Genomic DNA, 12,904 nt, shown 5'->3' on the forward strand with positions numbered 1-12,904 from the left:
ATGAGTAAATGCCCTACCTCAAACAATGGAAACAAAATATCATTTTTCACAATGGCTTTGTCTTTGAATGAGAAACAGAATCAGGTGAATTAAATCGCGCAATTGAGTGTTCATTCTGTCTCTGTTTCCCAAAAAGGGATGGAGGAGCGATAGTTTTGAGCTCCTACTGAGCCCAAATCTGAAATGGATCTAAGTAGTTTGCATGAAATATGTGCAAAATGACTGAATTTCAATGAATTTGACTTTCAGAGAGCAATTTTTCATTTTCTCTTTCTCTTTTGCACATTGGAACATGCACTTGTATGACTTTGTTCACTGATGTACATATGTGTCCTGTATTCACCGAAACAGTTGAAAGATGAATCAAACTACCTTTAATGTGATATATGACTTATTAAAGTTATTGCTTATCAAAATCTAGTATTGAAAAAAAAGAATTGTAAGCTTTTAACAAATAAACTTCTTTTCCTTTGTAACTATTTTCTGTGTCTCTTGGTCTAAATTCATTTCTACCACTAACTACTCTCCACCAGAGCCCTAAAAGGAAAAAACTACATGATTTTAATTAATAACCCTGAATTCTAGTTTAAAAAAAAGATTTATGGCTCACTCACAGGCCAAAATGTTCTTGAAGCGATTTTTAGTCTTATTCTCAGGCTTTGACGAAACAGTCTGTGGAATCGGCTCATCCACAGGCAGCAGCTGAAATCATGATGTCATTTCCAATAAGTATACCTCATAAACAGAAGGACACGTCGATTATAAACTCTGTTCAAGTTACAGTATATATATTTGTGACAACAATGAAGCTTGAGGAAGGCTATTTGTAGATTACAAAATGCTACACAGTTTGAGAAAAGACAAGGAATGTCCCAGGATGAATTGATTAACACGGGTTTAGCTAGAACCTGTTAAAGAAAATTAACACTTTTGGGTGTTGGCAATTAATAGTCAATATATATGTATATATATATATATATATATATATATATATATATATATAAGTACTGTTTTAATCTGTTAAACTCACTTTGTTCGTTTGTTTTTTTATGCGATTCTTATCACTGAAGAAAGAGTGATGTATGTTATGTTATTTTTTTTGTTGTCGAGAAACGGAATAAATTTGAATTTGAATTTTGATTTTAATTTGAATATATATATATATATATATATATATATGAACATTCACTTGTGTGTTTTTTTCTGTGGAAATCAATATGGGTATCCGTATAGCCTTAAATAAATTCAGCGTGAATAAGGTCATCATTTTCATTATTGAGGTCTTATTGTCTTCCGGTAAATGCTGCGTAGTATGCATTCAATACAATTGTGCATTATTTCCAACCAACAATCTAAAAAGTAGTAATAATACAAAGTATTCATTCAATTAATCATTTTTTATTATCGTTAACAGCTTGTAAGCTTGATTGTTTATTTTTTAAGAAAAAATGGTATTTAACCTCTAACTTAAGGAATAGCCTTGCGATTGAGACCCCCCCCCCCAACACACACACACACACACTTTATAAGCAACTCATTAGAGATTTGGTACATGTAATTATTATAATGTAAAATTTCGCGATACAAAGGCCTACTTTGTGAGAGCACTAGATAGTTCTTTAAGCGGGACTATTATCTACTTAAAATCTAACTGTAAATCTTGTGGGAAATTGACCTTGATAGGCCAAATTAGAGAATATCGATTCCCTGACATGCGTGACTTTTTAATCGTCTTTTCACTTTTATGAAAATGAAATACTTTGTTATAGGCCTGTACATTATTTTGTAAAGTTGTTTGCATGTGAAACTATCCTGACTTCGATTTACATCTTCTAGTTACTACATTCATGACCTGGCCTACGCAAACACGGTAGGCCTATGGGGTGTTCCTGCATTCGTCAGGTGCAAAACTAGGAAAGGAAATACGTTAGAGAAAATATCTCAAGATCAAACATACCCGAAAATCGAACAAAAAGCCATCTTTCTGCATCGCTTTTTTACGCCGTACATACTCCTCTAGGCTTTCTGCAGCGATAGGTCCTGCAAGAAATATAAGTATTTCCATACGCGATATTTTAGCAGAGTGCAGTTGTTAGAATGATCATCGGACATGTGATGGGGGGCATGGAGTATTTTATCTAACTCGATGAGATGGGGCATCATGCTGTTTTCGTATAAGGGAGAGTTTGGTAGAATTTAAATGTTGAATTACATTGTTTGTTTATCCTTGAAATTGTACCAAAAGCAAAAATGGATACTGGAAAAAGAATTTGATTTGATTTGATTTGATTTGATTTGATTTGATTTGATTTGATTTGAATTGGATTACATTGAGATGGGGCCTTACGTGTTTGGCAACTCAATCCCTTTCACAAGCTGACCTTGTCTTATGCCCTCCCAAAGTTCAGCGAAAAAAGATTGTGTACTATGAGAGAATGTCTTAGAATAACAATGAATCATACTGGTGCAATCGGGTAAAGATAATACTCTAGCCTAATGAACAGAGAGTATATACGGCATTCTTATTAAGACTGCATGCTTATAGATTTAGCTCATTAAATTACGTGGCATTACCGATACACATACATTCTCATCACTAGAGGATGATCGTAAGGTTTCAATCATAACTGTTGGCAAAAACATCATGACTAAAAAGCTATGACTTTCGACTGTGTGTGCTTGAGCGGCAATAGTTCAATTGTTTGGAAAATACCGCACTGATTGCCCGGACTGCAACGGATTGTTTGGGACATTGGTAAAAAGGGAAGTGATATGTAAACTCGCGTGTACTCACACACACACACACACACACACACACACACATACATACATACATACGTCTATATGGTTATGAGTGTGTAAACCCGTGGAAAAAGACTTGCATAGCTGTTGAGCCATTAAGTTAAGCTGGAAAATCCAATCTGATGGGGCATTCAACAATATCACAGAGATATTGCCAATTCGGATGTGCAATATCACACTTTACAGCCTTCCACGAATTATACCCCTCCCTTCATATTTCTATTCTCCTGTAAAGGTAACCGCTGAGGGAGTGCTTTGTCTGGAGGGCAAAATAACTTCCAAGGGACTGCCACGTATTATATTACTGCAATAGACAAGATATTTACTAATTCAGATACCACGATCTACATGAGAACACGCAATTTCAGTCTAACTCCGTACGCAGCTAGTCATAGTCTGTATATATGAAGAGTTTGTTCGCAAAAACCGATAAGTCCATATTTGCCAAATAGAGATATTTGCGATTAAAGGTCAAGAAAAATAAAGAGAATAATAAGAAAATTTTTGCTCCTTTTGACCATAACTTCAAAAATTTTCCTTGATATGTAGTGACCAATATAAAATTTAAAAGGTATTATTTTGTACTTTATGACAGAGACCGCACTTCAAAATCTTCAAAAATGGACTTATCGGTTTTTGCGAACAAACTCTTCATATATTCATATGTAATCTGACATGACATCACTCCTCGCAATAACAAATGATATCCATCCTCGCTGCATTAGTCACGTGATTACATTGTAACCAATCACCGATCAGTATTTACAGTGGACTTTTTGATAAAAACGCAGTACTGTCAATCAAGATCGGTTTACCTAATTTGTTACCCACCTGATCTGCTGGCATGCGGTGGACTGTTGGTAGTTGATTCACTCCCCACATTATAAGCACAACCTCTTTGAAACCTGTATTTTTTTCTCTTCCTGTTTCAAGTGGAATAGATAAAAAGAAAAAAAAAACCTACCGAACATGACCAAGTATATCACGTATCTTTATAGTCATAGTCTGATAAATAGAAGAAACTTCGGCTTCATTATGTTATGTTGTTATGTCAGCACATTCTTATGTAGCGCCTACAGTTCATGCAATTGCAACATAATTTCCACGATGATGCAAAGTGATCTTGAATCGATCTTTATGCAACCATATTCATGCACATATATGCCAGCTATTCTGGGTTTTATTGATACTTTGGCCTAGTTGGGGTTACAACCAAAATCAATATAACAGTTCTGGATATGTGATGCGTTAGCATTAGAATGTTGCACCATACTGTTTGACATTAGGGCCTTCACGTATGTTTTAAGTTCAGTATTGGCTGTATGATTATGCAAAGCTCAAGTGTAGTTTCGGCCATACCAAACCAAAAGAAGGAGAGCTTTTATAATGTAAATAGGTGCCTTACATAAAACTGTTGAGGTATATACTATGCTAGGCAGAACTGGATGAAGTATGATAATGCAAAGCTCCAGTATGGTACAAAAAAACACTTAAGACCTATTAAAAAAAATATTGAACTGTTATTATACAAAAATAAATGTAGTATCCTTTGACATGTCCGACACTGTCAGGATGTGTTTGTGTTATCTTAATAACATCGGGAATATGAATCTCCCACCAACATTTTTAAAACCAGAAATATTCGCCCTGCACCATGAAACACTTTATCAAAATTACATCTTTTTTTTTTTTACACAGTGGTTGCATTTACATTGGTAGCAGCTCCATCATAATCAGTCAATTAATAACACGCTATGTGTTTCTAGTGACAATTAAAAGCAATAATATTTTTGTCGGTAGGTCTGTATTATACGAAGAAATGGGCTCAAGAAATTAAGATGGCAAAATATAATTCAATTGTTTATTCCTTACCGTGCAATGCTGAATGCGAGAGAAACGATTATAAGGACAGTTGTGGCAATAAGGCTCCCTGTAATCACAGCCACGACTGATGTACCAAAAGCAGGATCTGAAGGGGGAAATTCTTGAAAAGAAGAAAATTTATATCAGTTACTCGGGATCAGCCACAAGCTTTCCAGCACACATCAATAGGAAATGTGTTACAATTTTACTATGTTAACCTTTCTTATTTCAGATTGTAATAAAAAAATAACGGGAGCTAACTCTATTAGACAAAGTTAATGTACCACCTGGGAGAGTATAGTTTGTACAATAGGACCGTCAAAGAAATTCCTCATGCTAAACGTTCAAGATGTAAAATAGAATAACTGTTTTCACTATATACTCTGCTGAAACTTCTTAGTTTCAAACACGTCCAGCAATTACCGTTATTATTTGAAGGCCACGCAAGCAAAGGGGTTTAAAGGGCATAATAGATGGACAATGAAAATTACATTGTTCTTAACAATGGTGTCTATTTTATGAACAATTCAAAGATTTTTCATGTATGATGTTTATGTATCAATCTGTATAATTATCGATTTTTAATTTGAATAAGAAGATAATATTGAATATCATTATTGTTATTACAAGACGATATTACCCCGTTTCCTCCCACTTTTTTTTCTATATTTTTTTTCTTCTTCTTTTTCTTCTTCTTCTTCTTCTTCTTCTTCTTTTTCTTCTTCTTCTGGTCCCCATGGAAGACCAGTGACTCTACAACAGTGTCGCTGAATATGGGTTTTCCAGCCGTTTTCCACTATCTCATCTATCACTTTGTCTTTGTTATTATTGCTTAGGTTCTGTGTTTGTAAACTCTCACTCGTACTGTTTAATGATGTTAATTTTCTTTTGTTTGTATAGTTTGTATAACATTGCATTTCTGTAAACTCTGTATATTTGTAAAGTTATTTCATTGTATGCTTTGACGGGAAATAAAACCAAACCAAACCAAACCAACAAATATTCTTAATGTATCTTCAAAATTAGACAAATCAGGTCGATGGACCTTAAAATATATGTTGTGAGGGGTGACGTTATTTATAGATATAACTTATAACTTGGCTTTGGAGTAATCCTGGATGAACGTGAATTTTTTTTTTCTGCAATCAAACTTTCATCATTCCTCTAATGCAGAAGTAACCTTCCTATACTATAGTACATCATACACTCGATAGAGAAATAACTAAGATTAGACATAAAAATTACACACTCACCTTGTTCCGGGGTGAAAGCAACCACACTTTGACCCCTTGAACTCTCTGAATCCTGGTTCCGTGCCACCACGTTGATGGTGTACTGTGAGGATGACTTGAGGCCAGTGAGGGTGTGGTTGGAGGGAGACTCAAATGGGACATCTTCGTACATCTCAGGCATATCGGCCGACGCCATACCAGCGATGGCATAGTAAATCCTTATTCCAGTGAACCCACTTCGACAGTTTGATCCATTTCTTGGATTCTACACAAATGTCAAGTTTTCACAAGAAAGTTGCAAATTAGAACTTCTCTTCGCTTGTATCCTGTGCTGATTTTACAGTGAGATACATATTCTCTAAAATGAAATGTTAAATCAAACATTTTAAATGTTGTCACTCCTCGAACTTTGTGTAAGTGTTAAATCTAACATTCAAAATTGTGGATTTACTTCATCTTTTGCATGTATAGACCCTAAAAAATGAAGAGGTAAATTTAACACTTTGGTTTTTAATTTTTCATTTACAAAAGGTTCGATGTAAAAAAAATGTCAAATATTCAGTCTTAGTTGTATATGACATAATGATATGACAATTCATTATAATTCTGTGCTTGGTCGTAGTTTAGAATTTTAAAAGAATTAAAATATATCTAATGATACCACAAAAGGTTCCATGTAGTGCACTGAATATGGAAGTGAAAGAAGTGTTTGCATATGTAAGTTTAAGTGTGTAGGAATTAGTGTCTGTATGAATGGGTAAGTATAGTTACTGCAAAAACTCTTTAAAGTTGTGCATGTCTTTACTGTGGTATTTTTACGTTTTCAAAACTCTAACTTTAAAATTGATTTATAATTTGTCCCAGTGTATTTCAGAAAAAACAGCCAGCCCTCACAAATAGCAGTGTTGAGAAAACCAGCTCTAACGTTAGAATTCAGTCACACACGAAGGTGCTTAGGAATGCGAACAGAAAAGGTCCATTCAAATACCTCAGTTACGTATACGAAAGTAGATCTCAACAAAACATATCAATTTTGTTACATTTGGACGGGATATGTAGAATATGAAACCCCATTTTTCATGTCATTTTCTAAACAAAGCAGTTATACTTGGCCGTCTAATGACATTCTAATATCTGTGATTCTATCAGGTTGACATGGTATAATGAGTCATGTATCTAAACATCCAATTTGTTCTCACCTGCCATGTGACTTTTATCTGTCCTTCCCTACTTCCATTCGTAGCTTCCACTGAAGAAGGCCCTTTTGATGGGGCTGGAAAAAATCAAATATATACGACATTTTGTTTTTGATGAAGGTGGGGAAAATGTTAACAGATTATCAGATTATGCTTCTGTAGTGTCATCCCAAACATGTTTTTACAAAATCAAGATAACACAAGGATATCCTACTAAATCTTGCCGTGTATTCTTATAATTAACTTCTTTGTTGTTGTTGTTGTTGTTGTTGTATTTGTTGTTGTCGTAGGAATGGAAATGTAGGCCCTTCAATACATTCTGGACCGGTGAAAAAAGCAACATCTTTTGTTTTATTTCATTTTATTTTCTTGGTTGTGCGCATGTATTTATATTCAGTTGCTTGTAAGCAGAAACTTTTGCTAATACTGCCCTACCCGAGACACCTCAACGCAATGACTCAAGGAGCTTACTCGGAGGGCCATTGCGTGAAGTTTAGATCAGAATATGTCTGTTTTTCAATACCGAATACAATGTAATATCAATTGAAAATTATCTTGGTCGATCATGATCCCATAAGCCAATTAACGTATTAGGCCCTGTCATTTCAATCGTGATTGCATTATAAGGATTACAGTTACCTCTCGCGCCGTGGAAGTCAAGCGTTGACATTACACGTGTAACATACGCCCTGCCGACATACCAACTGAGGGTAAACTTATAGCCCTATTATAGGTTATTACAATGAGGCGCTTTTTATACTACAGAGTAGTTTGGGTGCTATGAGGAGGTGTAGAACTATGGAGCATTTTGAGTGTTATGAGGCAACATGTATTGTTGACTATATGCCCCTAGTATGATTATAAAATCGATAACTCACAAAGTCAGGTATGCATAAGCTTTGATGTACATTCACAGGAGAAAACATTCACCTATTCAGAATAAAATCATCTGATATTAACGTGTACATACAACTAGAATAGTGTACTATGAACAAATGCCATTGTATGATAGGCATTGTAGACATTGTAGACTAAGTGTGAGCAAAGTGTCCTGCCTTCTACCTCCATCTTATCGCCGATGCCACCGACACCTGGTCTCTCAGCTGAGACAGCGAAAATGAAGTCTGTGTCCGGTGTCAAATTTGTGACAGTTTCTGAGGGCGCCAGCCTATCTGTTCTCATCTCAAGCCGAATGAAGTCCCCAGGGTTGCTCTTCTCTTTGTAGCACACCTGGTATCCAGACAGTGGAGGATCACCAACATCTGTCTCTTCATTCCAGGCATCCCAGGCGAGGGTTACCGAGTTGTTAGTTGCCACATCCACGATGGGGGGACTCGGCAGTTGTGGTAAAACTTGCGGGATGACATAAATGTAAAGACATCAAGATATTTCCACCTTTACCTTTATTAGTAAAATTCCTTCACTTTCGACGCAAAATTATGAGATTTTAACACAATAAACGTTGCAGAACAAAGACCTATGAATAAAGCTAAAGAAGACAGAAGTTCTGTGAGAAATATAAATCTGGTTATTTGATACCTTCATTGCCGTTGTGAAAATGAAACTCGATCTGAAAATAAATGGTCTTTTTTTGACTGAAATACAGAGCAACCATAATTATGCATGATATGCATGTCAAGATTCTAAGATAGTGCTAATAAACATGAATTACTTTAATAAGATGGCATATATTACCATCATCTTCCATACCATTATCATCTTCAAATTCAGAAGTTTTCATCTACTTAAATCAGTATTCATCTACTTAAAAAACATTCATACATTCGGAATACAAACCATAGAATCCATCTGTGACTTCTTGGCTCATGAAAGTGTTGACGTCTGACATCATACATCGGAATTTTTCCCCATCTTGGACATCTGACACGATAAAGGCTGCATTGTACCCATCTGAGTAAAGTCTTGCACGGTCCGCCAGCTCGATGTCTCTCTCGTGGAAAGACTCATTACTGTGCTTTCTCTGTAGCTTAACAATGGGGTCTGCTAATGACAGAAACTCGCTTCCAGATAAGGAACAGGTCACACTTGCTGGCTGCCCTTGATTCGGCTTCTTGTAGTTGACTGTTACAGTCCCTGAAGAAAAAGTGGCAGCGAAGGGCAAGAATCATTAGGTCCTACTGTGTATATTTCCTCTTTAAAACAATAGACTCAGTGGGTCATCTCTGCCCTTGCAGACTGCAATGTGTATGTATTCATCCAACAAGAAAAACAAGTAAATAAACTGAACAAATGAAGCATCTTGTTATCACACTGGAGAAATACCTGCCAAGTCTGTAGAATATGTGACCATGCGTTTTCAAAAACTAAGATTAACATTTGAAAACTCAGCCCAATTTGCTCCTAGCCTCAATGGGGGCACTACGGGTTCTACCATAAAATTGAAGGTATACCTACAAATGCATTTACTCAAAGAATTGACTGTCATTTCTGGTTCTACAGAAAGATTTTTTAAAGCGTATTCTTTTAGTGTTTTAGAAACTTCAGAAAATGTTGGGCTTTATGTGGTTTCCGGAGACATCCATTGTGGGCATGGTGTCCATGACAATTTGTCATTCTATCACTTGCTAAATTTGGTGAAAATTTCCGCGCGTTTTTAGAAACATGAAAGCGGAAATGTGCACTTTATACTTTCTTTTATTGGTACCAAGGTTACTATCCCCAGTTCTACAAGTAACAAACTTCAACGTACGTTTGCTAGATGATTTTTAAAGATTTCCTCTTCAGCTAACATACGGGCCTTTATCTCAATAGAGCTTGAAATACCTATCACACACGGATGGTTAAACGAGCCGTGGTGTCAACTGGTAAACATGGCTCACTATTCAATGGATGTAGCTGAAAAGCAACAGATTCGCACAATGCTGTCTCAAATTTGGAACGAGTTCAAATCTAGTTTTATTGTCAACAACGATTCAACTCAATGAGAATGCCCAATCATGATTTCATTGCCAATATCCACGGGAGGCCTTTTTCAGGCTATTATACCTTTAACTTTACTCAGCTGTCAGTAGTTATTCTTACTCTTTGACACAATAAACTGGAAAATAGTCAATTGAAAAATCCTTTGTACAGGAGAAGAAAATGGACTATGAAAAGACATGGTGAATAGTAAACCGTCTTAAATCTATCAATATCCTTGTCTTCTAGTTCTTTAAACTTAGCAATTATAGCAATGCCTACACGTTGCTTGGAATGAGTCATAAAGCTTCTGTAATCAGTCATTATTTGAGTAGAAAGCAGATGGAAAATTCATGAAGGAAAATGCACAATGTAACAGTCTACCTGCACAGTACGTGCCGTATTTTCCCACGATGCATTCTTCATGTTGGTGAAGAAGAGAAACAATGGGAAAAATCAGGAGTTAAAAAAGAACGGAAGGAGGTAGATTGGTTAGGAAACATACAAGCTATGCTCAATACTAGCTATAATCATTTAGCTATAATAGATAGATAGATAGATAGATAGATAGATGAATAGATAAGTAGATATATAAATTAAAAATAAATAGATGAATAAAGGAACAGAGAGAGTGGTAATGAATCTTCACTTCTCTCTCATATCTCCATGATATTCCAATCTTCAACTCCTCCCTCTTCCTCTTCCCTTCTACTTCACATTTATTCATTTTCTCCTCCTAAACGATGTCCGAACATCTTACTTGATTCTCACTCTACTCTTCCTTACCACTCTCCCTGTTCCCTTCTCTACCGTCTTCAAGAGTGCACCTTCAACTTCCAGCCCATTATTGTCCCCCACTCTTCACTTTTTGCCCTCCTTACAACCCCCCATATGTCGCTTCCCTCTTCAATTCTCCTCTTTCTAGGACTCTATACACATGATGTCATCGCAAACCTTTCTGTCTCATTTACCTCACCATGCAAAACTTCAAGCAACACATAAGTAAAGCCTTGTTTTATGTGACGCATATCAAAATTAATTTCATCATTAACTAAATGAAACAGAAGTTATGGCTGTGTAAGAATGACACAAATTTAGGGGCATTGTTGGTGTCACAATTCTTGCTCTCCTCCCTCCCCCCCCCAAAAAAAAAAATAGGAACATTTAAAAAATGGGTAGGGCACATACCTAAAACTAACGTAAGAGTACCTTTGATACTAAATTAGGTCTTACACTGGCACACATGGACATTAAACATCATATTACTGAGTAAAGGGTGTGTTTATGCAATCAACTCTTCCGTCAGTAAACTACTGATATCGTACATTAACCTGGATGTCTTCTTTTGAGAGGGAGCAATTATATTTCATGATGGTAAGTCGATCACCCATTACTACAAGGCATCATATCCTGATATCCTGTTTAGGAAATGGACTTCTACATAAACAGCAATCCTCACCCTGACAGTTTGAGCCTGTCCAGCCTGGCCGACACTCAGTTGAACTCCCTGTGCAAGCTCCAGTATATGGATCACATTCGCCCGACACGCAGTGACAGGTTTGGGTACAGCTGGCTCCAAACTCATTGGTACCACACTCTAATTTTACGACAAGGTGCACCCAGTTCAAAGGATAATTATCAAAGAGATATTTTACATCACACCCCTTAACCATGTGTCGATATCATGCCACACATACATTTGTAGAAAATACAGTTAAACTCGCCTAAGTCGACATCGCATATGTCGAATAATCGCGCAAGTCGATGATTTTAAAAAGTCCCGATTTTTCCCCATTGACTTACGTGTAATAATTCACTCACAAGTCGAAAAAGTACGAGACGCCATTTTTTGTTTACATAAGAACTAGCCCGACCAGACAGGTGAAAAAAAAATGATCTAAAGTATCAAAATTCAAAGCGATCGCATGCGATTGTTGAACTCTCTTCGTGTGTGGAGTTCCGCTGGTACAGCCCTGTCACGCTAGCGCTACGTACGTACAGCGACTGGGCTGTGTATAGTTGCGCGTACAGCGACTGGGCTGTATAGTCTGTGTATGTTTGCAGTCTGCGCTGTGCAGTGGATGGATGAAGCTGCTGAGTTTTCAAAGCGGAAAGTAGGGGGAAAGTTACGGGCACGGGTAAATCAGAAGTACGCCTCTACACGCATTTCAAGCCACGGTATGGTAAACTGGAATCAATCACTGCTCAAATATCGTTCATATTCACTTCCCCAAGGTTTAACAAGGGTGTAAAGTAATCGGACCTGTGCCAATGCTAATGCACTGTCCATGCAAAGTTAGCCGCGGCCCTGCCGGGCGACCCGTGCTGCGGCACACCTCTCCAGCTCTCGGCCCCAGAGTAGACAACATACATGCACATTTTATACATAATGTACGTGTGGTGTGACTGTTGTTAAGTCGATATTTTTTCGACTTACGCACAAGTCGAAACTCGCCTAAGTCGATGTGTTTTGCTCAGTCCCGAGAAGATCGACTTATGCGAGTTTAACTGTACACATTTAAACTTATGTTATCTTCAAGCATCCCCGCAACTGCTTCCAATGACATGCTTTACGTATAATGCAGGGCATTGAATTTAACTCCTTTCGTGATTAATATTCCTTCCTCAGAGGTAAACTACAAAAATCTGTATATCTTTGTATCAGTGTACGGTTCTTAATTGTGATATCAAACAAATAATTGAAGTTATGAAAAGACAGGATGTAAAAATGAAGAATCAGCTTCTTTACTCCACAAAACAATCACGTGATAACTCCGCGAAGAAATATAGCTCTCCCAATTAAACCTCTTGCGCTGCCAGTGTAGAGCATTGGAAATCCATCACATCCATTCAATTTGAAGCAGGGAAATAAGTCATCATTCATAGTACCGA

The 12,904-nt window shown here is 36.8% G+C and overlaps 1 protein-coding gene across 1 annotated transcript in view; it reads right to left on the minus strand.

Annotated features, from left to right (window-relative positions):
• The window catches only part of LOC139731507 (uncharacterized), an 82,016-nt gene that overhangs the window by 43,342 nt on the left and 25,770 nt on the right, over positions 1 to 12,904 (minus strand). Inside the window, exons 6-12 of the mRNA XM_071642390.1 lie at positions 11,472 to 11,609; positions 10,397 to 10,432; positions 8,891 to 9,187; positions 8,117 to 8,445; positions 5,919 to 6,162; positions 1,958 to 2,040; positions 615 to 702 (exon numbers count right to left, since the gene is read on the minus strand). Coding sequence (XP_071498491.1) covers positions 615 to 702; positions 1,958 to 2,040; positions 5,919 to 6,162; positions 8,117 to 8,445; positions 8,891 to 9,187; positions 10,397 to 10,432; positions 11,472 to 11,609 — 1,215 coding nt within the window. The remainder of the gene's footprint in view (positions 1 to 614; positions 703 to 1,957; positions 2,041 to 5,918; positions 6,163 to 8,116; positions 8,446 to 8,890; positions 9,188 to 10,396; positions 10,433 to 11,471; positions 11,610 to 12,904) is intronic.

This window comes from Diadema antillarum, unplaced genomic scaffold (assembly GCF_040938485.1).
Source record: "Diadema antillarum isolate AM-2024a unplaced genomic scaffold, OU_Dant_1.0 seq00000376_RagTag, whole genome shotgun sequence".
NCBI lineage: Eukaryota > Metazoa > Echinodermata > Echinoidea > Diadematoida > Diadematidae > Diadema > Diadema antillarum.